At 45.9% G+C, this 26,664-nt stretch overlaps 2 protein-coding genes across 3 annotated transcripts in view; both read left to right on the top strand.

Annotated features, from left to right (window-relative positions):
* LOC121581347 (protein unc-13 homolog A-like) overlaps positions 1–1,901 on the top strand; it is a 64,217-nt gene extending 62,316 nt beyond the window's left edge. The window contains exon 10 of the mRNA XM_041896868.2: positions 953–1,901. Within this exon, the coding sequence (XP_041752802.2) occupies positions 953–1,901 (949 nt within the window). The remainder of the gene's footprint in view (positions 1–952) is intronic.
* On the top strand, positions 1,786–25,099 carry LOC121581196 (protein unc-13 homolog A-like). Of its 2 annotated transcripts, XM_041896645.1 has the most exons (34): positions 1,786–2,043; positions 3,155–3,257; positions 5,425–5,468; positions 5,912–5,990; positions 6,648–6,659; positions 8,229–8,306; positions 8,939–9,158; positions 9,870–10,097; positions 10,392–10,533; positions 10,618–10,787; positions 11,031–11,146; positions 11,240–11,403; positions 12,439–12,592; positions 13,114–13,182; positions 14,902–14,991; positions 16,832–16,966; positions 17,075–17,202; positions 17,436–17,521; positions 17,655–17,781; positions 17,909–18,005; positions 19,192–19,335; positions 19,561–19,647; positions 20,166–20,243; positions 20,452–20,540; positions 20,798–20,941; positions 21,055–21,178; positions 21,461–21,466; positions 22,699–22,755; positions 22,869–22,949; positions 23,162–23,309; positions 23,514–23,570; positions 24,100–24,192; positions 24,499–24,658; positions 24,755–25,099. In XM_041896645.1, exons 1-34 carry the CDS (start codon positions 1,964–1,966, stop codon positions 25,044–25,046), a joined length of 3,882 nt encoding a protein of 1,293 aa, XP_041752579.1. In that variant the 5' UTR covers positions 1,786–1,963; the 3' UTR covers positions 25,047–25,099. The 2 variants fall into 2 exon arrangements, with proteins under 2 accessions (XP_041752579.1, XP_041752580.1); XM_041896646.1 differs by lacking the exon at positions 21,461–21,466.
* The last annotated feature ends 1,565 nt before the right edge of the window (positions 25,100–26,664 follow it).

Genomic DNA, 26,664 nt, shown 5'->3' on the forward strand with positions numbered 1-26,664 from the left:
GAAGCCACAGGGCTCTTCTCACTGCCTCCATTTCCCTACGTGGGAGCATTGCGACTTTCGGTCGGGATTTTTTACCTGGTTACATGTACATTGATCAACACAGCAGCTTTTCGGCATGTTTTGTTATTTCTGTATAACAAAACCTTGACAACGAAGTTGGCTCTTTTACATTGGGGGTCAATTGGAAAGAATGTTTGTTTTCCCAAAATTGTGGTCGAGAGAAATTCCTTAATATTACGTGAATATCGACTCGGAGTATAGGGCTACCTGCCATCACATCTGGCTCCGAGGATCTTCCCTCGGAGACGAGGCCATTCCCCAAACAATTTTATAAAATGTCATATTTCATTCCATCTTTGTTGTCCATTCAGTCAAGCCTGTATAAGATTTAACTATAAAACGCTCCATTTTCGGATACCCAAAAAGCCTACTATTTAGAATGCAAGTATGGGTATTCGGACACGGCCAGTGAGTGTGTGAGTGTGTCTGTATCCTTTCCTTTACCTTTCTCTCTTCTCTGCTCACCCCCTCTCCCTCTCTCTCTCTCCCTCTCTCCATTCTTTCTTTAATAGCCTCATTTATCATGGCGTATACTGTACATACTCCTCCTGTGTTTGTTCCCTGTGAGGATGCTTGTTCTTTTTCACTTGTCACCTTTCTGTTCTGCTCTATTTCTTTCTCTCTCTTCTCTCGCTCTCTCTCTATTTCCCTAATTGTATTTCTCTCTCTGTCTGACACTCTGCTGTCGCCATTAACTCTCATTGATTAACCATCAGTTTTACCTTCACAGTCAGGTGTTTTACTATTGCTCAGGGATGCTCTGGACATTGTCTCTGTCTGTCCCGCCATGTTGGTTACTGCTTCCTATTCTTTTTATCCTTCCCCCTTTCTCTCTTCTCTCTCTCCCCCCATTTATCTTTGTTTCCCTGTCTTGCTCCCCCTTCCTCTCCAGTCCGATGGGAAGCTATGCGTCGTCGGCAGAGTTGAGTCACTGCAGCAGCCAGTTGAGTGAGGAGGAGTACGGGCCGGAATACAGAGAGAGAGACCCTTACGATGAGAATGACTCCTACCACTCCTGCCACTCCTCTGTCAGCTACAGCAAAGGTTCTCCCGACTGGGACCCCGACGAGACCCAGGGGGCGTACAGCGATGGGGGGGACTACAGTAAGGACGGGGGCGAGGAGGGGGCCCTCTATGAGGAGGATGACGGGGGTCTGTATGAGGAAGAGGGAGCGTATGAAGGAAAGGAGGGGCACGTATATGACGATGAGGATTACCATCTGGATGGGACCCACAGTGAGGATATGGAGGTCCCCTACACCCCCACCCCCACCAGCACGGCACCCCCCACACTGGACGTCCCAGGTGCTTCTAGACCCCCCCTGGAGAAACAGCCCTCTCTGCATCAACAGCAGGCGCCACCTGGCCAACCGCCCAGCCATGCCCCAAATCAGGCCCACCCTCCAGGCATGGCTCCAGTTGGACAGCCCCCGGGTCAGCCACCCACCCAGGCCCCTCAAGCCCAGTCTCAGCCTCAGCCAGCCCCTGCCCCAGCCCTTGCCCCAGCCCAGTCCTTCTTCTCCATGGCCAAGCCCTTCTCAGCAGCAGTAACAGGCCTGGCCTCCTCTTTCCTGTCATCTGGAGTCCCTACTGCCCAACCTGCCCAGGCTCACCCCCCAGCCTCCCAACCCCAGCCCCAGTCTGCTTCCTCCATCCCCCCATCTCACCCGCCATTGCCACCCCTCCCCCCCATGGGCCCCAGTCCACAACCACTGGCCCCCCCTCTCAGCCGACCCCCTCCACTGCCTCTTCCTCTCAGGCCCAGCCCCCTGCCCCTACAACCACCCAATCAGAGGGCCCTGATGCCAAACCCCCCCTGCCAGCGGACCAACTCCTCCTAGAGGAAGACAAACCCCTTCCCCAAAAAATTAGGACCCCCACCCCGACAGAGGAGAAACACCCCATGGAAGATGAGGACCAACAGTATGACGAGAGTTGCCCCCCCACCCCCGTAGAGGAGGAGGAGGAGCCCCTCCCTGAGAGGTAAACCCCCCTCCCAAATCTCAAATCTTCAAGCTTTTCTGTTATACAGGCGCAACAGGGGCTTTGTTTATTGGGCCACCATATTGGGTGGACTGTGAAAAAGCACATGGGGGTGCGTCTGAAATGACCCCCTTATTTTCTTTCAGTGCACCAAGTATCTTGATTCATCCCACAGAACCCCCCCCCCCTCCTTCCCCCTTAAAAACACATTTGAAGAAACGTGCCTTTCTGCAATAACACTTGCACTTGTATTTTCTTACTAGCACTGACTGCTGATAGCTGCTTTATTGAGGATAGAATGTACTTACTATGACTGTGATATGTTGCTGTCTCACCTAACTACACTACATAACCAAAAGTATGTGGACACCTGCTTGTCGAACATCTCATTCCAAAATCATGGGCGTTAATATAGAGTTGGTCCCCCCTTCGCTGCTATAACAGCCTCCACTCTTCTGGGAAGGCTTTCCACTAGATGTTGGAACATTGGAAACCCATTTTATGAAGCTGCCGACGAACAGCTCTTGTGCTGACGATGCTTCCAGAGGCAGTTTGGAAATCAGTAGTGAGTGTTACGAGGACAGACAATTTTTATGCGCTACGCGCTTCAGCACTCGGCAGTCCCGTTCTGTGAGCTTGTGGGGCCTACCACTTCGCCGCTGAGCCGTTGTTGCTCCTAGACGTTTCCACTTCACAATAACAGCACTTACAGTTGACCGGGGCAGCTCTAGCAGGGCAGAAATTTGACGAACTGACTTGTTGGAAAGGTGGCATCATATGACTGCCATAGTGAAAATCACTGAGCTCTTCAGTACGGCCATTCTACTGCCAATGTTTGTCTATAGAGATTGCATGGCTGTGTGCTCGATTGTATACACCTGTCAGCAACGGGTGTGGCTGAAATAGCCGAATCCACTAATTTGAAGGGGTGTCCACATACTTTTGTATACATAGTGTACCTTAAGATGAATGCACTAACTGTAAGTCGCTCTGGATAAGAGCATCTACTAAATGACTAAAATGTACAAATGTTCAAAAGTAGTGCACTATATAGGGGGCCATTTCAGTCCCAGATATGGAGTTGTTCTCAGACCTGCTCTCTTCCTTGTAGTCCTCCAGTAGATGAGGAGCCCAATGAGCCGGTGGACCCGTCCGTGAGGGCTAGGGAGAACTGGCTACGAATCATCGACAAGGTCCAACAGCAGCTTCGAGAGGTAAGGTATCACACTCAAACCTTGTTCCATGTCCCAGTCCTATACTACTGGCCCTACGCCTGATCCAGCGCCAGACATATCCACATCCCTAAGCCTAACCTTAACTTCAACCCCAGTCCTATCCCCGATCCTCTTGTCCTATCCCCCAGCCCCATCCCCTAACCCTTGCCTAACACGCCAGCCCTAAATTCCGCCCCGGACCTATGTAGTCTAGCCACCCAGTCCTACCAGCCTTGTTTCCAGCCCCTGCCCTGCACCCCAGTCCCATCCATAGTGCTTTATCCAGGTTTGGAGAAGAAGAGAGGGGTAAGTAGTAGAAACATTTTAAAAGTCTCTAAGTACTTTCTGCACAGCTTTGAAAAATGCATGTGATATACATTATTTACTCCCAAAGCTAGAGTGAATGGGTTCCCAAGACTATTTTTAAAGTACATTTAGACACCGCAGTGCAGACGTAATGTGTCTCACAACATACAATCAATATTTTAAATGATCTGAAAATAAAATTTCTATAGATGGTGGTGCACATTTTCCCTTAGTATGGAAAATAACTCACTCAACTCTGTCTTTAAGTCTCACGGAACTGCTAAAACAATTGATTTGAACGTTCAGCTTGGCTTGATTGATTTATCAGTTTGCTCACATTTATTCACATCATTTTGCTAATCATTCTTTTTTAATTGAATGAATAAACACTTGCTTTGATGTTTGTGGGTTTTGTCACTTTGCTTTTTTCCTCCTGTGTTTTGTTGATTTCCCTTTTCACCCCATTTTTGTTTGTCCCACTACTTTTTCTTTCCAGTTTCATGTCATTGCCATAGCGATACTCACATGCACTCTGGTCGGCCATGATTGGAGCAGATTGACAGGTGGGTACAATGATTGGTTGCTGAAGAGAATGGTGGACTTGTTGGCCAATGATTTTTCAGTAATGTCCTGCAGTGCACACATTCATTTGCCCTTTTCCATTTTACTTCATAACAACTATGCTGTATTATCTTATACAATGTTTAATTGTTTGAGTTTCATGGTTTGGATACTTTGCATATTCATTATTATGATTTTATAACTATAACAATCTTTCAGCCAAGCTCGTAGGAGTTAACTACCGTCAGGTGAAATCGGCAAGAAACTTTTCCATCAATACCTTTGCAGTGTTGCTTGCAAAATCAATCATTAACATTATATTTTTTATACCTGTTTAGATTTTTACGCAGTATGCAGTTGGAATTAATTTTCCTTTCAGTATTTCTTCATTATATTTTTCTTCAAATCTGTGGGTTTAAGAAGGCTTTAAATAAAACCAGACAAACAGCGTTAGGATGTGGCAGAATCCCAAGGTTGAATGAGTCAAAACTCTCTTTCTCTATTATGGTATTTCTCTGACCCTGAGCTGCAGGATGGGAGTCTGAATGTGTGACGAGGGCCATAGCTAGCGCGAGATAAAAGTACATGTGATTGCTGTGACGGTCTATTCAGTTAAAGCTGGTAAATCTATTTTTGGACTTTTGAATTAGTGATATATAGCCATTGATCCTTGAAGAATATGTGTGTGTTTTTTTCAGAATCATAGACTGTAGCTTTAATATTAGATATAGGCCTATTGCAGAGCTGCTCAATTCCAGGCCTTAAGGGACAAAGAAAGGCTGGTTTTCTTTTCTCCCTTGTGGTTGACTGATCAATTCATGTCATTGGTTGGCCAGAGAGTTCACTCACCTGGAGTTCTGAGTTCTGAATGGGTTCTTTAGTAGAAGGTCTCTATAGAAGTGATTTCACAGTTTACTAGCTCTAATTTATCTCTATGACAGAAGGAATGAGCTGGAGAGGGTGGGAGAGAGAAAGAGAGGATAGAGAGAAAGATGAAAAGAGATTGAGATAGAGGAGGATGAATAGATAGTGCAGCTTTAAGAATGTTGTCTGAGGTAGTCATCAGTGGTGGAAATGGTCTTGATTTCCTTGTTTGGGGGCTCGGGGGCATCCTCCCCCACAAAAAATCTAATTTACCAGCTAAATGCTGCACTCTTGTGCACTCTAGATGCTCTGCATATGGATGAAATTGATTTCAAACGTTTAGTGAAAGATACTCATCACCCAGACGTAACTGTACTCTTCCCACCCTCCTCCTCCCTGTCTTCTTTCTCTCTCCCTCTTCCCCCTCTCTCTCCAGGCACGAGGAGAGCCGTCCAATTCCTTGTGGTTTGGTAAAGGAGGGTGAGTTACCCATCACTGCTCACAACAAAAGATCACATACAGTAACTACCACTCTACCACGGCACCTCAGTGCAGTTACCACAATGAGATTTGCATTTACAGTAAATGCTATACTAACTAGCGTAGTACAACAATCAATCAATAAATGATTGCCACTACTGTAAATATGTAATACTGAGGATAGTGTTTCATCCACTGGCTCCAGTCCTCTCAAGGGCTTTATGAATAGAATTGGAGAGGAGAATTATTAGATTAGACATACATTATTGTCCAGATTTTAAAAGTAAATAGCAATAAAAAAACAACATCTGGAGCACCTTGTCATCATCATTTCACTTCAACAAAATAGTCTAAACTTACCAGTAGCAGCGGATAAATGTCTGAGAGGTATACAGTATATTTGTTGGCTGGTGTGTAACAGTAAGGTTGTTTTACCTGCTCAGGGTAGGAGAGGTTCTGTACAGCATCGACAGCATGCCTGACCTACGCAAGAAGAAAGGTCCAACCCTGGTCAGAGACCTCGTAAGAGACCACACACAAACACACACACACACACACACACACACACACACACACACACACACACCACAGCAACCGTACCTTGGCCCATGCCACCCCCTCCGCCTCCCCCTTTCGGAATCATTACTGCCATTATTGGCCTTTCTGTCTGTTCAGTTTCCTCTGCAGCACTCTGGGGACCTAGCTCCCTCCCACAGACATCACACCCGCTCCCTCTTTAGCCAGCCTTATGTCCTGGGAAACTGTGAAACCATGACACGAAATGAGGGATTACCATTTTGCAGTGGATGGTGTGACAGGAAGTCTATAGCCATGACTCTAACTGTGGCATCCTCTGTCTGAGTCATATATTTGAATTGCTGTCAGGCAGCGAATAAGACGCCTATGTACGTAAACGGAGGGAGAGGGCAGAATATATTACAAGCTAAAAGCTGTTTAACACGCACACAAAACAGGCACACACACGCACACACACTCATTTACATACACACCCTCTGCCCCCTTCCCCTTTCTTATACATCGTATATAAACATCTATAACATGCCACTCAACGAGACATGAGTATAAATCAATATGCTATATACAATTCTGGTATGGTGCTTGTTTACTAACATATGTTCCCTCACCCCCTTCCCTTGTCTCTCTACATCTGTCATGCAGTTACAGGCCATGGTGAGTACCTGTACCAGTCTGCTGGTGTACTACCAACAACCCTTGAAACTCTCTTGTAATCATAATAGCCATACTTTAATTACACTATATATACAAAAGTATTTGGACACCCCTTCAAATTAGTGGATTTGGCTATTTCAGCCACACCCGTTGCTGACAGGTGTATAAAATCGAGCACACAGCCATGCAATGATAATAATATGCCATTTAGCAGACGCTTTTATCCAAAACGACTTACAGTCATGTGCGCATACATTTTTACGTATGGGTGGTCCCGGGGATCGAACCCACTACCCTGGCGTTACAAGCGCCATGCTCTACCAATTGAGCTACAGAGGACCACGATCTCTATAGACAAACATTGGCAGTGGAATGGCCTTACTGAAGAGCTCAGTGACTTTCAAAGTGGCATCATCATAGGATACCACCTTTCCAACAAGTCAGTTCATCAAATTTCTGCCCTGCTAGAGCTGCCGCAGTCAACTATAAGTGCTGTTATTGTGAAGTGGAAACATCTAGGAGCAATAACGGCTCAGCCGCGAAGTGGTAGGCCCCACAAGCTCACAGAACGGGACCGCCAAGTGCTGAAGCACATAGCGTGTAAAAATAATCTGTCCTCGGTTGCAACACTCACTACTGAGTTCCAAACTGCCTCTGGAAGCAACGTCAGCACAATAACTGTTCGTCGGGAGCTTCATGAAATGGGTTTCCATGGCCGAGCAGCCGCACACAAGCATAAGATCACCATGCGCAATGCCAAATGTCGGTTGGAGTGGTGTAAAGCTCGCCGCCATTGGACTCTGGAGCAGTGGAAACACGTTCTCTGGAGTGATGAATCACGCTTCACCATCTGGCAGTCCGACGAATCTGGGTTTGGCGGCTACTGGGAGAACGCTACCTGCCCGAATGCATAGTGCCAACTGTAAAGTTTGGGGGAGGAGGAATAATGGTCTGGGGCTGTTTTTCATGGCACGGGCTAGGCCCCTTAGTTCCAGTGAAGGGAAATCTTAGCGCTACAGCATACAATGACATTCTAGACGATTCTGTGTTTCCAACTTTGTTTCAACAGTTTGGGGAACGCCCTTTCCTGTTTCAGCATGACAATGCCCCCGTGTACAAAGCGAGGTCCATAGATAAATGGTTTGTCGAGATCGGTGTGGAGGAACTTGACTGGCCTACACAGAGCCTTGATCTCAACCCCATCGAACAGCTTTGGGATGAATTGGAACGCTGACTGCGAGCCTAATCACCCAACATCAGTGCCCAACCTCACTAATGCTCTTGTGGCTGAATGGAAGCAATGTTCCAACATCTAGTGGAAAGCCTTCCCAGAAGAGTTGAGGCAGTTATAGCAGCAAAGGGGGGACCAACTCCATATTAATGCCCATGATTTTGGAATGAGATGTTCGATGAGCAGGTGTCCACATACTTTTGGTCATGTAGTGTACCAAGGCTCATATTCATTTATAATTGACTCTCTCTCTCCCTCCCTTTCTCTGTCTCTCTCCTCTCTTTCTCTGTCTCACTCTCTGTCTCTGTCTCTGTCTCTCTCTCTGTCTGTCTCTCCAGTCTATGGCCTCTCAGAACGCTCGGAAGGCTGGGATCACCACGGCGATGGCCTGCAGCACCCTCGGCAATGAGGACCTGGTGGGTCACACGACTTATGACCTCAGCGTGTCTCGGCACAGCTATAAATATCCATTCAGTTTCAGTCTAATTTCAATCAACTTTATTGTTATCATCCCCAAGGGGCAATTTTCACGGTGGAACATAACACTTCGAAAAGAAAATGTAGCCGACCACACTTTTTATTGCTGAAATGCAGTTGATTTATTAAACAACCAAGGTTTTTGGCAGCTAGCTGCCTTCATCAGGTAGTGTGCATGTATAATTAATACCATATTCCTCCCTCTGCCTCTCTCTCTCTCTGCCTCTCTCTCTCTTTCTGCCTCTTTCTCTCTATCTCTCTCTCTGCCTCCCCCTCTCTCTCTGCCTCTCACACTCTCTCTCTGCCTCTCTCTCTCTCTGCCTCTCTCTCTCTCTGCCTCTCTCTCTCTGCCTCTCTCTCTCTGCCTCTCTCTCTCTCTCTCTCTCTCTCTCTCTCTCTCTCTCTCTCTGCCTCTCTCTCTCTCTGCCTCTCTCTCTCTCTGCCTCTCTCTCTCTCTGCCTCTCTCTCTCTCTGCCGCTCTCTCTCTCTGCCTCTCGCTCTTTATGCTTCTCTCTTTCTCGCTCTCTCTTGCTCTCTCTCCCCCCCCCCTCCCCTTCCATCCCTTCTGCAGAAGATTCATGTGTACAAGAAGACCCTACAGGCTCTGATCTACCCCATCTCCTGCACCACACCCCATAACTTTGAGGTGTGGACAGCCACCACTCCCACCTACTGCTACGAGTGCGAGGGGCTGTTGTGGGGCATCGCTCGCCAGGGCATGAGGTGCTCCGAGTGCGGGGTCAAATGCCACGACAAGTGCCAGGACCTGCTCAATGCCGACTGCCTGCAGAGTAAGGAACACACAAGTGCACACACACACGAAAACATGCACACATACGTATAACTACTGTGTCTCATTTTTACATTACACACACACACACACTATTTTCTCCTTACACTCTACACACAGAAATAAATATACACCCATAAAAACTCCCTCTCATTTCCCCTCTTGCTTTCCCTTTTTCGATTGACATCCCATTACTCTCCTCTCTCTCTTTCTCCTCCCCTCTTCCTTTTCAATTTATCTCCTGAGTAATGTGCTGTCATCCCTCCTGCTTCTCTCCTGGACTCAGTCCCTCCATCCTTATTACTTCTCTAATTCACATTCCCCAAGATTAGATTTTAGCTCAATTCACTACTGATTTACGGTCTCTTTTATCTCCTATTACTCACTTGTCCCCTCTCCCCACTATTCCTTAGGAGCCTTTAATCTGAAGGTTTACCCAAATGACCATCACTGCCTCTTTTCTCTCTATCTCATATTCTCCATCTATACCAGGGATGGGCAACTTTGATGGGGGTGGGGGCCATAAAAAATATTTCTCTTCTCCTAGTCTCTCTCCCTCCTTCATGCCCTTTTAAACTTTTTCTTATTGCCTCTCTCAACTTTCTCTCTCTCTTCTCTCTCTCTTCTCTCTTTGTCCTCTCCTTTCTTCCGGCTCTTTTCCTATACTCTAACCCCTCTCCTCTCTCACCCCCTCCCTCTCTCTCATCTCCAGGGGCAGCGGAGAAGAGTTCTAAGCATGGGGAGGAGGACAGAACCCAGAACATCATCATGGTTCTAAAGGACAGGATGAAGATCAGAGAGAGGAACAAACCGGAAATCTTCGAGCTCATCCAGGAAGTGTTTAGCATCGTCAAGGCGACGCACGCCACGCAGATGAAGCAGATCAAACAGAGTGTGCTCGATGGGACGTCCAAGTGGTCGGCCATGATCAGCATGACTGGTAAAACAAGGACTGGGATTGAGATTGGGATTAAGATTGAGATTAGGTTTGGATTGGAGGGGGTGTTGGTTACTGACTGGCAGTAGGAAGATTACATCAGTAGACTTCCCTTTGCCAACCAGAGAATACATTATATTTTACATGTTTGCTTTTGAGTTCTTTCTTTAGCAGATGCTCTTATACAAAGTGATTTTGATGTGTATTCAAGTAAGGAGACTGAAACAACCATTTAGCTAATACTCTCTGTGTGGTGTATGCCCAGACTCTAATGGTGTGACTGTGTCCGTCTCTCAGTGCAGTGTGCCCAGGGCCTCCAGGCCAAGGACAAGACCGGCTCCAGTGACCCGTACGTCACAGTTCAGGTGGGCAAGACCAAGAAGAGGACCAAGACCATCTACGGTAACCTCAACCCTGTCTGGGATGAGAACTTCCACTTGTGAGTACAGCGAGTGTGTGTCTGTCTGTCTGTCTATGCATGGCTGTGTGTGGTTACGTCTGACATCATTTCTTAATCTCGTAGCGAATGCCACAACTCGTCGGACCGCATCAAGGTACGCGTGTGGGACGAAGACGATGACATCAAGTCCAGGGTGAAGCAGAAGTTCAAACGGGAGTCAGATGACTTCCTGGGTCAGACCATCATCGAGGTCCGCACACTCAGCGGCGAGATGGACGTATGGTACAACCTGGGTAGGTGATGGAGGGGGAGAGAGTGAGGGGGAGAGAGTGAGGGGGAGAGAGTGAGGGGGAGAGCGTGAGTGAGGGAGAGAGTGAGTGAGGGAGGAGAGAGAGAGAGAGAGAGAGAGAGAGAGAGAGAGAGAGAGAGAGAGAGAGAGAGAGAGCGAGAGAGAGAGATCGATCAGAAGAGAAGAGGGCATCAGAGGTCACCTCAATAGAATGTCTTGATGTGAGTGTGTTGGTGTCCTCTGACAGACAAGAGAACAGACAAGTCTGCTGTGTCTGGAGCCATCCGGATGCACATCAGTGTAGAGATCAAAGGAGAGGAGACTGTGGCTCCCTACCATGTCCAGTACACCTGTCTACATGAAGTAAGACCTACCATACCTTAACTTACCTTACTTACCACACACACAGACACACACACACACACCTCTAACAGTTTCTTCCCGCTGTGTGTGAAGCACCTGTTTCAGTACACTACAGAGGAGCAGAACAGTGGTGTGGTGAAGATACCTGATGCCAAAGGTGACGACGCGTGGAAGGTGTACTTCGAGGAGACTCCTCAGGAGATCGTGGATGAGTTCGCCATGCGTTACGGAGTGGAGTCCATCTACCAGGCTATGACGTCAGTACCATCACCATACAGAACACATACAGAGAGTTTGGTCATTGGTTTAGACCAGAGACGTAGCTATACATATATACATTTATACCATGGCATTGTTGAATACTCCTTTCTGATTGGTTTGAAGGGCATTCTAGAGTGTGCATTATTTTCTTATAACGCACTGTATATTTGCATGGTAGAATTCAATGGCTATAGTTCCTTCTTACATGTTCTATGTTTGAGCTGCTTTTAAAAGTAAAAGTTGAATTGAAAACATTATTGGCATTGTTGAATTCGATTTTCATAATGGCAAACTAGGATTGATAGGTTGGTTAGCTAAACTAGCAATTCTGTTTTTTTCGTTACCATGGCAACTACTGTAGCTAGCCATCTAGTAAACTTGCTTGCTACTTCAATGGATGTTGAACATATTTCTACTGGCAAATGTGTTAAATTATAGCCACGCTACCGCGTCGTGGAACACACCTTCCACGTTGTTCATTATTTTCCATAGAACGCTGCGTTGATGATTATCCCTTACATAAATATACAGCTCTGATTTGAACCTTATATTAAGGAGAGAACAAGTATTATGTACCATCACCCGGCAGGTAGCTTAGTGGGTAAGAGCGTTGTGCCAGTAACCGAAAGGTCACTGGTTCTAATCCCCGAGCCGTCGATGTGCAAGGCACTTAACAGTCTATGACTGGCTGGAGTCTTTGACAATTTTGAGGGCCTTCCTCTGACACCGCCTGGTATAGAGGTCCTGGATGGCAGGAAGCTTGGCCCCAGTGATGTACTGGGCCGTACGCACTACCCTATGTAGTGCCTTGCGGTCGGAGGCCGAGCAGTTGCCATACCAGGCGGTGATGCAACCAGTCAGGATGCTCTCGATGGTGCAGTTTTTGACTGTGATAACATGTAACACAATACAGAATAAAACACACTTGAGACTACTGGACAAACTACACTGGACAGACAAATGACAACATATTTCATCCCTAAAAGTCCCAGTTAATATGAATATAATTATTCTATTGTGTGTGTCCACAGCCATTTTGCATGTCTGTCGTCTAAGTACATGTGCCCGGGCGTTCCCGCGGTGATGAGTACCCTTCTGGCCAACATCAATGCCTACTATGCTCACACCACCCAGTCCACCAATAACGTTTCAGCATCAGACCGCTTCGCCGCATCCAACTTTGGAGTGAGTTCATTAGTTTATACTTTTAGGGGCGGTTTCCCAGACATAGATTAAGCCTAGTCTTGGACCTAAAAGCTATTTCAATGGAGATTCTCTTTAGTCCAGGACTACACATAATCTGTGTCCCTGAAACCAACCATTATTGTTTTAGGTTTACATTTTATTAAAAGGTATTTCATTTAAAATTGTATTAACTGTATTGATTAATTATGAATGGAAATGTCTTCTTAGAGATTACATGTCAAGACATGTTGAACTGTGTAGGTAAAGTAAAAAGGAAAGTAGGTTCAAAACCGGAACATTGTCCTGAGGGCCCTCTGCCCTAATACAGCCTCCAACCCCCATTTTCAAACAGTGGCCCAACCTACATCCCCAACTGCCCAATCAGACTCACCAAGCTAAGCTAGATCCTGTCCTGGATTGACATAAGCAAAATATACACAAATATACACTGTCAGCTGAGATGATGTTACAATTTTTAATCCTGTTTTATCTTGTCCTGTGTGTGTGTCCTCTGTGGGTAGAAGGACAGGTTTGTGAAACTTCTAGATCAGCTCCACAACTCCCTGAGGATTGACCTTTCCATGTACAGGGTAATGTCAACTATTTTCTTTCACTGTTTTCTATTTTTCTTTTTTGAATGTGTTAAGTGTATTGAGATACTTTTAGAAGTGTTTTTCACAAAGTTTGACTTCACACAAACACTGGTTTGTATTCTGTGTTATGTATGAAAGTCACTGTTTTAGATTAGCCCTCTATTCCAGTATTTGCGTTTTCTAATCATTCATGTGTTTTTGTATTTTAGTTGTTTTTGTTTGTGAATATTTTGTTTTGTGTAATTTGATTATCCTTCCAGTTCCATCTGTAGGCCATTAGATGAGTAGCATTTTCTTGCAGTTGACATTATTATATTTATATTCTACTTTTATTCGACCAAACGTTGAAGGGCATGATGGAGGAGATAGAATAGACTACTACAAAATTATACTATCAAAATAAACATTACATTCTAAGTTAGATAGGCCTTCAACAAGCCATGTTTATTTTACCAGTCTTGTGATACAGTTGAAGTCGGAAGTTTACATACACTTTGGAGTCATTAAAACTCGTTTTTCAACCACTCCACAAATTTCTTTTTAACAAACTATAGTTTTGGCAAGTCGGTTAGGACATCTACTTTGTGCATGATACAAGTAATTTTTCCAACAATTGTTTACAGACAGATTATTTCACTTATAATTCACTGTATCACAATTCCAGTGGGTCAGAAGTTTACATACACTAAGTTGACTGTGCCTTTAAACAGCTTGGAAAATTCCAGAAAATGATGTCATGGCTTTAGAAGCTTCTGATAGGCTAATTGACATCATTTGAGTCAATTGGAGGTGTACCTGTGGATGTATTTCAAGGCCTACCTTCAAACTCAGTGCCTCTTTGCTTGACATCATGGGAAAATCAAAAGAAATCAGCCAAGACCTCAGAAAAATTATTGTAGACCTCCACAAGTTTGGTTCATCCTTGGAAGCAATTTCCAAATGCCTGAACGTACCACGTTCATCTGTACAAACAATAGTACGCAAGTATAAACACCATGGGACCACCGATCCGTCATACCGCTCAGGAAGGAGACGCATTCTGTCTCCTAGAGATGAACGTACTTTGGTGCGAAAAGTACCAATATACTTCCAAAGTAGTGGCAAAATGGCTTAAGGACAACAAAGTTAAGGTATTGGAGTGGCCATCACAATACCCTGACCTCAATCCTATAGAAAATGTATGGGCAGAACTGAAAAAGCGTGTGCGAGCAAGGAGGCCTACAAACCTGACTCAGTTACACCAGCTCTGTCAGGAGGAATGGGCCAAAATTCACCCAACTTATTGTGGGAAGCTTGTGGAAGGCTACCCGAAACGTTTGACCCAAGTTAAACAATTTAAAGGCAATGCTACCAAATACTAATTGAGTGTATGTAAACTTGTGACCCACTGGGAATGTGATGAAATAAATAAAAGCTGAAATACATCATTCTCTCTACTATTATTCTGACATTTCACATTCTTAAAATAAAGTGGTGATCCTAACTGACCTAAGACAGGGAATTTTTACTAGGATTAAATGTCAGGAATTGTGAAAAACTGAGTTTAAATGTATTTGGCTAAGGTGTATGTAAACTTCCGACTTCAACTGTATCTGAACCAGTTTTTCAAGAACATATCTCTGTTCGTAACAGTGTTTCTGTGTGTTTCTACACTGTTTTAGAGTATATATATCAGTGTGTTTCTATGTTTGTAATGGTGTTTCTGTGTGTTTGTAGAATAACTTCCCAGCTAGTAGCCCTGAGAGGCTGCAGGACCTCAAGTCCACTGTAGACCTACTGACCAGCATCACCTTCTTCAGAATGAAGGTAAACAAAACAAAACTCCATTAATCTCCTTCTTCATCTCTTTTTCCTCAAGTCGTAGAGCTGGCCTGTGCCAGCCAACATTTAATTCCAGGAAAGAAGCAATATATATGTGGATTCATAAATAGACTTACTTGCTAAGCTAGCTCTTGAGGAGCCTCTTAAGACCATCCTGATCTCGCGAGCTTACATCATGTTTTGCTACACAGATTCAGTAAAACAAAACGAGAGCGCAGCAATCAGGATGTTTTGATCAGGCTAGCTCTTGAGGGCAACATTTAGCACCAGTTAGGGTGTATCAGCTATATACAGTGCATTTGGAAAGTATTCAGACTCCTTCACCTTTTCCACAATTTATTACATTAAAGTCTTAATCTAAAATTGATTAAATAAAACATTTTCGTCATCAATCTACACACAATACCCCATAATGACAAAGCGAAAACAGGATTTTAGAAAATGTAGCAAAATTATAAAAAATAGAAAACAGAAGTACCTTATTTACATAAGTAATTACTCAAAATTGAGCTCAGGTGCATCCTGTTCCCATTGATCATCCTTGAGATGTTTCTGTCTATATAAAGGTCCCACAGTTGACAGTACATGTCAGAGCAAAAACCAAGCCATGAGGTCGAATGAATTGTCCGTAGAGCTCCAAGACAGGTTTTGTCGAGGCACAGATCTGGGGAAAAATTTCTGCAGCATTGAATGTCCCCAAGACCACAGTGGCCTCCATCATTCTTAAATGGAAGAAGTTTGGAACCACCAAGACTCTTCCTAGAGCTGGCCGCTCGGCCAAACTGAGCAATCGGGGGAGAAGGGCCTTGGTAAGGGAGGTGACCAAGAACACGATGGTCACTCTGACAGAGCTCTAGAGTTCCTCTGTGGAGATGGGAGAACCTTCCAGAAGGACCACCATCTCTGCAGCACTCCACCAATCAGGCCTTTATGGTAAAGTGGCCAGACGGAAGCCACTCCTCAGTAAAAGGCACATGACAGCCTGTTTGGAGTTTGCCAAAAGGCACCTAAAGGACTCTTAGACCATGAGAAACAAGATTGTCTGGTCTGATGAAACCAAGATTGAACTCTTTGGCCTGAATGCCAAGCATCACACCTGGAGAAAACCTGGCACCATGTCTACGGTGAAGCATGGTGGTGGCAGCATCATGCTGTGGGGATGGTTTTCAGTGGCAGGGACTGGGAGATTGGTCAGGATCGAGGCAAAGCTGAACGGATCAAAGGACAGAGAGATCCTTGATGAAAACCTGCTCCAGAGTGCTCAGGACCTCAGAGTGGGGCGAAGGTTCACCTTCAAACAGGACAACGACCCTAAGCACATAGCCAAGACAATGCAGGAGTGGCTTCGGGACAAGTCTCTGAATGTCCTTGAGTGGCCCAGCCAGAGGCCGGACTTGAACCCGATCTAACGTCTGGAGAGACCTGAAAATAGCTGTGCAGCGACGCTCCCCATCCAACCTGATAGAGCTTGAGGAGAAGAATGGGATAAACTCTCCAAATACAGGTATGCCAAGCTTGTAGCGTCATACACAAGAAGACTCGAGGCTGTAATCGCTGCCAAAGGTGCTTCCACAAAATACTGAGTAAAGGGTCTGAATACTTATGTAAATGTGATATTTCAAATTTGCAAACATTTCTAAAAACCTGTTTTTGCTTTGTCATTATGGGGCATTGTGTGTAGATTGATGAGGAAAAAAACAAATACATTTTAGAATAAGGCTGTAACGTAACAAAATGTGGAAAAAGTCAAGGGGTCTGAATACTTTCCGAATGCACTGCATGCTAATGCTAAGCTAACTGACCTTTGAACTTACTGTGTGATTAGGTCCAGGAGCTGCAGAGCCCCCCCAGGGCCAGTCAGGTGGTGAAGGACTGTGTCAAAGCCTGTCTCAACTCCACCTACGAGTACATCTTCAACAACTGCCATGAACTCTACGGCAGAGAATACCAGACAGACCCTGTGAGTGTGGTTGGGGGGTGTGTGTTTGTGGTGTGTGATGTGTATGTGAGTTCATGTGAGTGCATGCATATCTGTGTGTTTGTGTCTGACCGTCCTCTTTCTCTCCAGGCTAAGGCTGACGTTCCAGAAGAGCAGGGTCCGAGCATCAAGAACCTGGATTTCTGGTCCAAACTCATCACCCTCATTGTCTCCATCATAGAAGAGGACAAGAACTCCTACACACCCTGTCTCAACCAGTGAGTTTCTCTATCTCCGTCTCTCCTTCTCTCTCCCTCCCTCTCTTTGTCTCTCTCTCTCTCTCTCTGTCTCTCTCTCTCTCTCTGTCTCTGTCTCTCCCTCTCTCCGTCTCATGCTCTCTCTCTCTGTCTCTCTCTCTCTCTCTCTCTCTCTCTCTCTCTCTCTCTCTCTCTCTCTCTCTCTCTCTCTCTCTCTCTCCTCTCTGAACACTCTGTTCTTCTGCCCTCTGTAGGTTTCCTCAGGAACTGAACGTGGGTGTCATCAGTGCTGAGGTCATGTGGAACATGTTCGCTCAAGACATGAGATATGCCATGGAGGGTATGTGTGTGTGTGTGTGTGTGTGTGTGTGTGTGTGTGTGTGTGTGTGTGTGTGTGTGTGTGTGTGCGCGTGTGTGTCGTATCAATCAATAATTCCCTAAACTAATGCTACCAACCTGTCTCTGGTTCCCAGAGCATGAGAAGAACCGTCTGTGTAAGAGTGCTGATTACATGAACCTGCACTTCAAGGTTAAGTGGCTCTACAACGAATACTGCAAAGAGCTGCCCACCTTCCAGAAACGTGTTCCTGAGTACCCAGCGTGAGTGTCCTTTATCTCATCTAATTCAGCTCTTTTTTTAGGGAAAGTCCATGAAGAATATATATTTGGGGGGCTTGTTATCACATAATGAGATGATTTTGGGGACCCTTTCTCTGCTGTCTCATAGGTGGTTTGAGCCGTTTGTCATCCAGTGGTTGGACGAGAACGAGGAAGTGTCCAGAGACTTCCTGCACGGTGCCCTAGTGAGGGACACAAAGGACGGGGTAAACTCACATCTGTTTCCTCTCTGAGATATCAAAAATAAATTGGCAATGGTTTGTATTACAGGCTTCTATTTACTTGTGTTATTTGCTAGACGATACATCGTCAAATTGTAATTAAGTAGTTGTTTCTCAATAATTGATACTGTAGGTTTATTATTTATTTGAGATTAATTGAAATGATTTAAAATGTTTCAAAGTATGCACCTTATTAAATGAATTTTGAGGTACTAAAGATCCTACTGATGAGGCCTACTAGACATAAAGATGTACTATGCAATTTCACTGTAAAAGTTGTAAATGTTTTAAACACCCAACAGAGAAATGACTGCCCTGTCCTTCCCACCAATTCCCCCAACACACTTCCATCATGTGTACTTCCCTTACTCAGCACCAAGTGGTCTGGGAGAGAGGAAGAAGCAGGTTAGAGGCTCAGCGTAATCAATATGTGGCCAATAACACACAGACATGAGACCTAGCACACACGGCAGCCATCGAGGAACTGACACACACACACACACTGAGTACACATTCCCACACACACGCGGGTCGATGCGTATGAGCAGGTTCTCTCCCCTCATTCGTCTGTGGTCCTAAGGGTCCAATTTCTGTCGCCCACAGCATCTTCTTGTTTCCTGTGTCAGCAGGAATCCAGTCCCACCGCCACCATCCCCTTCACAACACCGCTCAATACCCCGCTAATGACAGGGGTGTTAATGAGGGCTCTGCTCCCCATCATATCCCTGATCACCACATCATTAATGTGGCGAGAGGAACCAGCTACACGCTGTCCATTCATAGAGAATTCAACAGCACTTGCCATCTATCTTTAGCATATAAGATGAAATGTATGGCCTTGAAAAAGGGGGCATCCTTCTCCTGTTCTTTGAAGTGTGGGGATCCCAGTCTTGATCATTATGGACCTGTTACTTGTGCCTTTTGTTAGATATCAAAGCACCCAGATATCAAAGCACTTTAATAATCCCCCATCTCGTCCATTCTCCCACTCCCCCCAATCTCCCTCTACCCAATTCCTCTCTTCTCTGCCATGTCACCTCTCTCCCTCTCATCCCCCACCCTCCTCTCTCCTTTCCTCTCTCCTCATCCCCTTTGCTCCTCTCCCCTGTTCTTTCCTTTCCCGCCCCCTTCCCTTCCTCTCCTCCCTTCCCTCCTCTCTTCCCCCCTACAGTTCCAGGTAACGTCGGAGCATGCTCTGTTCTCCTGCTCGGTGGTGGACGTGTTCTCCCAGCTCAACCAGAGCTTTGAGATCATACGCAAGCTAGAATGTCCCGACCCCCAGATCGTAGGCAACTACATGAAGAGATTCGCCAAGGTACCACTTTCCCTGTAGGCCTTACCAATATGGCCGACATTTCAGACTGTATTGGTCTATGATGTGTGACTTGAAAAAGCCCTTATGAATATGATATAATGTGGAGGTCTTCTGTGATCGAACACTAACAGGGTTAGATGATACAGAAGATGCTAATTGTCTCTCATCCTCTCTCTCTCTTTCTTTCTGTCTCTCCCTCTCTCTGTCTCTCTCTCTCTCTATCAGACCATCGGCAATGTTCTGCTGTCCTATGCTGAGATCATTTCCAAAGAGTTCCCCAAACAATGCGGGAACAAAGAGAAAGAGAAAGTGGTAGGATAGGGAAACGTCACGTGTGTGTGTGTCTGTGTGTTTGTGCATGTGCGTGTGTACTGTAAGTGAATGAGAACTGATTGTGGTCTAGAGGGAGAAGCTGGACTGGCTCCCAGAAAACCAAGTCTCCCAGTGGACTGATTCATCTATAGTCAACACTGAGCCTAGAGCCTCTGTCTGTCTGCTCTGCCTCTGCTTGGATCAGCAAGATACAGCTTCTCTGTCTGTCTGTCTGTCTCTCTCACTCTTTCTCTCTCTTTGTCTGCTTTTACATCACTAAGATAGAGCTTATTTTTCTCTCTTCTCTCTCTCTCTCTCTCTCTCTCTCTCTCTCTCTCTCTGTCTCTCTCTCTCTCTGTCTCTCTCTCTCTGTCTCTCTGCTCTGCCTCTGCCTCTGCTTGGATATCAGCAAGATACAGCTTCTCTCTATCTGTCTGCCTGCTTGTATCAGCAAGATACAGCTTCTGCAAAGTTGCAAGAGAAGATCTCTAATTATGTGTGTCTTCCTTTCCCCTCAGCCTTGTATCATCATCAATAACATCCAGCAGCTGAGAGTGCAGCTGGAGAAGATGTTTGAGGCCATGGGAGGCAAAAATGTGAGTCTGTCAACCTCAATGTAAAATGTGCCATCACTCAGACCTCAATGTGCCATTACACGAACCACATTGTAAAAATGTGTACCCACAATGTAATGATTACACTGTACCCACAGTGTCATTTTCTATGTAAAAACATGTATTATTAAGGGCACTTACTTCCTGCTATGTAAATACATGTATTAAGGACACTTACTTCCTTCCCCAGCTTAATGTGGAGGCCAGTGACTTCCTGAAGGACCTGCAATTAAAGCTCAACAACGTCATGGACGACCTTAGTAGGATATTTGCCGTCAGGTGTGTGCGTGGGCATGTGTGTGTGTGTGGAGTTGTTTAGTTGGAGTTGTTTAGTTGGAGCATGGTGCTTCCAGGGTCGTATTCATTAGGACATGCAACAGAACTCCCTCTTTCAATCTGTTTTCTTCCGCTTGGAGCCTAATGCATATGACCCTGAGTCATGGGTTTTGATGGTTGTGGTGTGTCTGCCGTTGTGTAGTTTCCAGCCCCAGATGAAGGAGAATGTTGTGGGTTTTGATGGTTGTCTGTGTGTCTAGTTTCCAGCCCCATATTGAGGAGAATGTGAAGCAGATGGGCGACATCCTGGGCCAGGTGAAGGGACAGACTGTTACTGACAACAACAGCGTGGCCGGGGACGCCGACAACGTCCTGCAGCCCATCATGGACTTCCTCGACACCAAGTGAGCCACAGAGCCAGAGATGCACATGCACTCACAGACACACACACACACACTCTCCCTCTCTCTCTGTTCAGCATGAGTGTGCTAAAATGTATATGTTCTCACCTCCCTAGCCTGTCGCTGTTTGCTAAAATCTGTGAGAAGACCGTACTGAAGAGAGTGCTGAAGGAACTGTGGAAACTGGTCATTAACACTATGGAGAAAAGCATTGTGCTTCCACCATTCACAGACCAGTCAGTGAGTAAACACACATACACTTTTCTTATGTCTACAAACCTGCACAAAACTCTCTTCAATACTCTCTGCTTCAGGTCTTTTTTTCATGCCCTTTTCCATAGTATAATACCGTATCTACCATTCATTTATAAATATGAAGTCCTGGCTAGAATAAGAGGGAGAGGATTGAATGGTTACTTCCTCTCCCTGCTCGTTGTTGATTGGTTGAGATGGGCCTGCAGTTTCACTGACCCCCCCCCCCACTCTCGCCATCGCCCCACCCTCTCTTTCTCTCCTCCTTAGGCAATAGTAAGTACTGTGTGTGTACGTGTGCATGTGTGTGTGAACAAGTGCGTGTGTGTGTTTCTCCCTGTCTGCTGTCTGTCAGCACGGACACACAGACTCCTCTGCTACCTGCGACAGCACAGTATCACTCCTCTTGTCCCCCATCTCTCCTTCTCAGATTGAGCCCAAGACCCTACCCCCCCGCTTGTATAACTCTCGAAAAATGTGGTTGGTGTAAGCAGTAAGACTTACACCTATCCACTCCCTCCAGATCTACATGAGTGACTAGTAGGTAGGGGCGAGGGGTGGATTTGAGTGTGTTGAATAGTGTCAGTATCATCCCCTGTATTTTAGATAGGCGCATGGTGCACGACTGAGAGATGGATTACCTGACCTGGTGCCACTGCAATAAAGCGCCTTACCCCCACCCCTCCTTACGCTGCTCCTTCCCCTCTTCCTCTCCTCCATTACCTCCTGTCCTATCGTTTGTCCTTCCGCTACAGTGTTGCCTGTATGTTGAATGGATTGGAGATTCCACACAACCCGGTACTGGATTTGAAACCTGTCCTGCACATGCCTTTTTCCCCCGATTCTTTATTGTGACATGTTATGTTTAGCTATGTATAAACTCTCTATCTTCTTCAAGCACAACTCTCCCCTCGTCATCCTACTCCCTCTTCTATCGTCACCATCTCTCTCTCAACCTCGCTCTCTCTCGCTCAACCTCGCTCTCTCTCTCAACCTCGCTCTCTCTCGCTCAACCTCGCTCTCTCAACTTCGCTCTCTCTCGCTCAACCTCACTCTCTCTCTCAACCTCGCTCTCTCTCTCAACCTCGCTCTCTCTCGCTCAACCTCGCTCTCTCTCTCAACCTTCGCTCTCTCGCGCTCAACCTCGCTCTCTCTCTCAACCTCGCTCTCTCTCGCTCAACCTCGCTCTCTCAACCTCGCTCTCTCTCGCTCAACCTCACTCTCTCTCTCAACCTCACTCTCTCTCAACCTCACTCTCTCTCGCTCAGCCTTTCTCTCTCTCTCAACCTCTCTCTCTCTCTCAACCTCGCTCTCTCTCTCTCAACCTCTCTCTCTCTCTCAACCTCGCTCTCTCTCTCAACCTCGCTCTCTCTCTCTCAACGTCACTCTCTCTCTCAACCTCGCTCTCTCCCTCAACCTCGCTCTCTCCCTCAACCTCGCTCTCTCTCTCAACCTCTCTCTCTCAACCTCGCTCTCTCTCTCAACCTCTTTCTCTCTCCCCTCCACAGGGCACTCAGATGATCTTTAATGCAGCTAAGGAGTTGGGCCAGCTCTCCAAGCTCAAGGTAATGATGACACATTAGGATGAGTTCATTTCTGCAGCACACTGTCGTGTAGTGTGTTGTATTAACTACATTGTTGCATGAATGAACTCAGCCTCTGTTTCCCTGCCCTGCAGGAGCACATGGTGCGAGAGGAGGCCAAGGCTCTCACTCCTAAACAGTGTGCCGTCATAGAGCTCGCATTGGACACCATTAAGGTACAGTATACATAATGTACACTTTGTAGGAAGTATGTGTAGTATGTATTATGTAGTACATAAAATGCACTTTACTTAAAGAATCCAGGTATAAAGCTTTATAACTTGTTATAAGCATGTATGAACCTACATCATGTATTATAACAAGGGTTATAATATGTTATGTCTCTCTATGGATAAATAACAATGCCTGTTGGCCTCTTCCCCTGCAGCAATACTTCCATGCGGGCGGTGTGGGTCTGAAGAAGACATTCCTGGAGAAGAGTCCGGACCTGAAGTCTCTGCACTACGCCCTGTCCCTTTACACACAACACACTGACAAGCTCATCAGGAAGTTTGTCCTCTCCCAAAACGCTCAGGGTACGACACTCACTCTATCTCTGTCTGGCTGGCCTCTGTTTGTCTGGATGGCTGGCTGGCTGGCTCTCTGGCTCTCCACTTCTCTCTCTCTCTGCCTGCCTCTGTGAATGGTAACTCTCCTTGTGAGATTTGGTACAACGATACATGTGAGCTGGGATATCCTACTGAACTTTCTCCTCTCTTCTCTTTCTCTCTCCCTGCTAGTCCATGGAGGGAAGGGGGTCAGGTATACCCTCAACGAAGACACATTACCAGAGAAGGGTAAGTACCTTTGCCACTGCCTCACCCCTCCCCCTCTCCATACTCATTTAATGTAAACAGCGTGTTTCCGGAGAATAACCGTCAATTAGTGGAGAACAGTCTGGTGCAGACCAGCTGCAGGCTTTAACCCTGGCACTAAACCTACTGTAGCTATGGCCAGCCAGCAAAACACTGCTGCGCTCTTACACTAACTGGATTAAACAGATATCCGTCTAGTCCTAGTAGACCACATACATACTTATGCACATGACAATAAAACTTGGATAAAACATTTAAATCAGGGAATGGACAATGGAGGAAAGGATTCCAGTGGTGGAATGATCCCAACGTCTAGACATGGCCAGACTCCCACACACACACACACAGCATGCATCGTGTAGACAGATTTATCAGCTTGCTTTGCTTTATTGTGCATTAAACTTGCTTGCTACAATCTGAAACACTGCGGGGGTCATAGTGTGCTCTGGTCAACAGCAGTGATCTCAATGCTTTGTGTCTTATGTCATGGTTAACACTTGACCTCTGGTAGGGTCGGGAGTGGAGGAGCCGATCGGAGAGGTGGTCATGCATGTGGAGATCTTCACCCACCCCAACACTGGAGAACACAAGATCACTGTGAGAGGTGAGAGATGGAGGGAGGGGGTGAGGGGGAAGGAGAAAGAGATGGAGGGAGGGGGTGAGGGGGAAGGAGAAAGAGATGGAGGGAGGGGGTGAGGGGGAAGGAGAAAGAGATGGAGGGAGGGGGTGAGGGGGAAGGAGAAAGAGATGGAGGGAGGTGGTGAGGGGGAAGGAGAAAGAGATGGAGGGGGTAATGGGGAAAGGGAGGGCATAAGGTAGTGGTAATGATGGGCTTTACATACATAATTGCACTAGGCTTGAGCTTCTCTGAAATGCACTGCAAAAACCCAGGACCCTTTCTCTCTCCCAGTGGTGGCTGCTAATGACATTAAGTGGCAGACCCAGGGGATCTTCCGTCCCTTCGTGGAGGTCTACATCATCGGTCCCCACCTCAGTGACAAGAAGAGGAAGCACGCCACCAAGTCCAAGAACAACAGCTGGTCGCCCAAGTTCAACGAGACCTTTCAGTAGTGAGTATATCAAGCCTATTTCTGGTTAGGGTGTGTGTGCGTGTCAATGTCAATGTGTGCACTATCCAACCCACTTCTTCTCTGTCTCCTCTCCAGTTCCCTGGGCAGTGAGTTGGGTCCTGAGGGCTATGAGCTGCAGGTGTGTGTGAAGGACTACTGCTTCGCCAGGGAGGACCGTACGGTGGGCATGGCCCTGATGCAGTTGAAGGACATGGCCTCTAGGGGCAGCGTGACATGCTGGCTCCCCCTGGGGAAGAGGGTCCACATGGATGAGACGGGCCTGACAGTACTGAGGATCCTATCTCAACGCAACAACGATGAGGTGGCCAAAGAGTTCGTCAAGCTTAAGTCAGACCAGCGCTCTGCCGAGGAGGGACAGGGGAGCTGAGAGAGAGCAGAGATCTAGAGATACTGACGCACATATGCACACACACACACAGTCGCACAACATACAGAGGTACACATGTATTCATACACCACACACAAACATACACTGTACATTACACACAAACAATATAGGCAAACACATACGTGAACCCACACAACATATGTGCATGTTATACAAACATGGTCATGAACACACTAATAATCTCTATCACAACGATTATCACGTGTACAAACACTGAGGTGGCCAACGGTTCCTTCAACCATAGACAGATTTTGGACACCTATCAATCAATTAATTTATCAATTTCTGCTGCTCTCTTTCACTCTTGCATATTACATACACTTTTTCTATACATTTAATGCAGAAATGTGAGATAGTTAAAACATATATCACCTGAGGAGGTATAGAGATGGATGACTTTGCACTTTGACCTCTCTGCATGTTCAGGAGAGCAGCCCTAACCCCAACTCTTATTCCTCTGTCTGTTTCTGTCTGTCGATATATCAGTCTGTTGTTCTCTCTTGCTACCTCTCGGGTTTTCTCTGTTGTGATGTGCTCTGGGTAGAAGATGCCATCAGGCACAGATCTAGGATCAGCTTACAGTCTCCTTGTCCTCACTTTGCCTGTTAGGGAAGGGGACATTTAACACTGATCTTATACTGAACGAAAATATAATCGCAACATGCAACTATTTCAAAGATTTTACTGAGTTACAGTTCATATAAGGAAATCAGTCAATTGAAATAAATCAATTAGGCCCTAATCTATGGATTTCACAGACTGGGAATATAGATACCTTTAAAAAAAGAAGTACGGGTGTGGATCAGAAAACCAGTAAATATCTGGTGTGACCACCATTTGCCTCATGCAGCGTGACACAAATCCTTCGCATAGCGTTGATCAGGCTGTTGATAGTGGCCTGTGTAATGTTGTCCCACTCAAAAATATAAACGCAACAGGTAAAGTGTTGGTCCCATGTTTCATGAGCTGAAAAAAAAAAATCCCAGAAATATTACATACCCACAAAAATATTTCACTCAAATGTGTTTACATTCCTTGCCATGGTAACAGCAAATTAATCACAGTGTTCTGAGAATTGGGTTCAACATGCAGGAAGTACATCATCACACCAAGTAGGGTGAAGATGCGTCCACACTGATCTACACTGAACAAAAATATAAACGCAACAGGTAAAGTGTTGGTCCCATGTTTCATGAGCTGAAATAAAAAAATCCCTTGGCATTACTATACTGAAAACACACCACGTTACACAGACCTGTCTGTCCGTTTTTGAACAGTTCTACGTTTACAATCCAAAATGATGGGTGTTAGCACAAAACGGTTGTTACCATGGCAACATCTGTACACACCCACTCTCACTTGACACCATATACCTGTGTGCACGGTGCATATAACCTGGTATAATAACTCCTATCCAAACTACTATACAGTATGAAACACAAAGTGAAATAAGAAGAATGTTCCGATGTCTGACATGAATGTGTGTTTTATATGATTGTAATCAAATCAAGTTTTATTGGTCGCATACACATGTTTAGCAGATGTTATTGCAGGTGTAGCGAAATGCTTGTAAGACACGCCAGACTTTCACATGCGT

Source organism: Coregonus clupeaformis, chromosome 14 (genome assembly GCF_020615455.1).
Source record: "Coregonus clupeaformis isolate EN_2021a chromosome 14, ASM2061545v1, whole genome shotgun sequence".
NCBI classification, from domain to species: Eukaryota; Metazoa; Chordata; class Actinopteri; order Salmoniformes; family Salmonidae; genus Coregonus; species Coregonus clupeaformis.